This window comes from Phytophthora parasitica (assembly GCF_000247585.1).
Source record: "Phytophthora parasitica INRA-310 unplaced genomic scaffold supercont2.24, whole genome shotgun sequence".
Lineage (NCBI taxonomy): Eukaryota > Oomycota > Peronosporomycetes > Peronosporales > Peronosporaceae > Phytophthora > Phytophthora nicotianae.
The window spans coordinates 825,327-827,359 of NW_008649010.1; the positions used below are offsets into that span (position 1 = coordinate 825,327).

General features: G+C 52.3%; 1 protein-coding gene across 1 annotated transcript; it reads right to left on the bottom strand.

The window, feature by feature from the left end:
- Nucleotides 1–586: 586 nt before the first annotated feature.
- On the bottom strand, nucleotides 587–1,441 carry PPTG_11491 (hypothetical protein; the record flags this gene model as incomplete). Its single annotated transcript, XM_008906821.1, has 1 exon — nucleotides 587–1,441. One exon carries the CDS (start codon nucleotides 1,439–1,441, stop codon nucleotides 587–589), a length of 855 nt encoding a protein of 284 aa, XP_008905069.1.
- Between the last annotated feature and the right edge of the window lie 592 nt (nucleotides 1,442–2,033).

Here is a 2,033-nt window from a genome sequence, read left to right on the forward strand (position 1 = left end):
AGACCCAAGTGGATTGGACCGTATTCCGTCGTGCGCAAGGTACATCGACACGCGTACGAGATCAACTTGCCGCCTGGACTCAAGCTACATCCAGTCTTCAACACCGGCTCACTCAAGCCGTACGAGTCTCCGACGCGTCTCTCGCGACCTCACGAGGTAATATTGCATGATGACCAGGTGGGACAGATCATCGAAGCAGTTGTCAACAAGCGTCAGCGCAAGGGGAACGTACAGTACCTCATTCAGTGGGTGGGTGAGAAGAAGGCGACGTGGGAACCGCTCGAGAACTTACACCAAGTGACCGGGTTGATCCAAGCGTACGAAAACAAGACGCCTAAAAGATCAAGAAAAAGACGACGTCAAATTTCTGAGGACGAAATAGTATGTCGACGGACACGACAGCAACTCAAGATTCAAGATTAGCAATTTCAATTCGAGATTATGTTCAAGATCCAGTGAAACGTTCAAGGTATACAAATTTCAAGATTATCTTCAAGTTCCAGGTGCAAGTTCAAGTATACAAACGTCAAGCTGAAAAGGATCCGTGCTATTATCAAGTTAGCCTACTTTTCCCTGAACCGGTATTTTAGCAAATCAGGACGCGTCGGACAAACCGCACTTTCGCCAGCCACGAAAAGGCGCATTCTAACAGCGGCATCTGAACGAGGCTTTCGTCGGAAACGAAGCGACCGTGCTTCGTCACTTGCAGCATGAACGCGTTCAACTTACGCTGAGGACCTGGGAGAACACCTGCGCACAGATATAAGCCAGGCGCCAGCAGCAGGAAATCCAGACCGATGCATGCTTGAACGCCTTCGAGGCGAAACTGGACCTGATTAACACAAATTGTATCCTTACAGATCTCGGTGCGACCAGCAGCACGAGCAGCGCGGTTGGAATTCCGAATGAAGGTCCACAGTGTGGACCACACAACTACAGCAGAGGTGATTGGCTTGTCAGTTGCAGCACGCACACAGTACAACGCATCGACAGCAGCTTCCGAGTACCAGTCGGAGATCCCAAGGGCGTCGGCTGCAAGATCCAGAGTGCGGAAGGCGCAACGGCCATCGCGGGAGGCGCCCATGGCCTGTGAAAAGTCGTCCGGCCGCGAGAGAGCAAACTCAGTGAAGGTCATGGGACCACCGGTGGCTTTGTACTGATCAACAAGCTCAAGATACTCAATGAAGCCATCTTCCTCAAGAAGCCAACGCGGCTCCCAAGAACCCTCGGTTTTCACTGCAGAAATGATGTATTCAACATAATAGCGAGAGGCTCGGGTTACCTGCGCGCCAAGACGGTCAGAGATTGTCCAGACGTGCCAGCGGGGCGATGTCGCGGCACTTGGAGCGGCAGACGTCTTCCGTCGAGCTTGGCGGCTGAGGGACGCGCGCGGTTTTTGCCCACCAGTTGACCGAGACGCATTCTGCTTGGTTCGCGCCATGGCAGGCTCTCGAGGGAGCGAGTAGTTGCGCAGCCAAGGACACGAGCACAACAGGGCAGCGGACACAGCGGCAGTGGCGAGCATCGACCGAGGTAAGTTGCTAACTGACGCGAGTCTAAGGCAGGTGAGGAGCTGTGGCAGTGGAGACCAAGGCGTAGAGCAAAATGGCAAGAAGCGAGTCGAGCAACGGACACGTCAAGACCGGCAACAGACTCAACCGCACTTGAAGAAACAAGTATGAAGAGCACTTCAAATGCTGGAGGGGTGAGTGTATCGAATAGCCTATAGTATCGAGATAGAGAAATATCACTTTAGAGATTGATATTAAATAATAAAGGGGCTCTCTCAACTCTGAGGGCAGTTGGTCGGGGAGACCAGCACACTTTTGCTTTCTCCCCGCCAGCCCCAAGACTCTCTTCCTCCTCCTCTTCCTCCGGCAAGGGGTCAATCTGATACACCAAAGCAACACCAGATGTGTCTCGTCGTGTGGAAGGCCACAATACCGGTAGCGGAAAACGACCAACTTCGTATTTTATACAGAACCGGTATCTTTAATGACTTCAACAGTATGCAGAAAACAGTTGTTCACCTT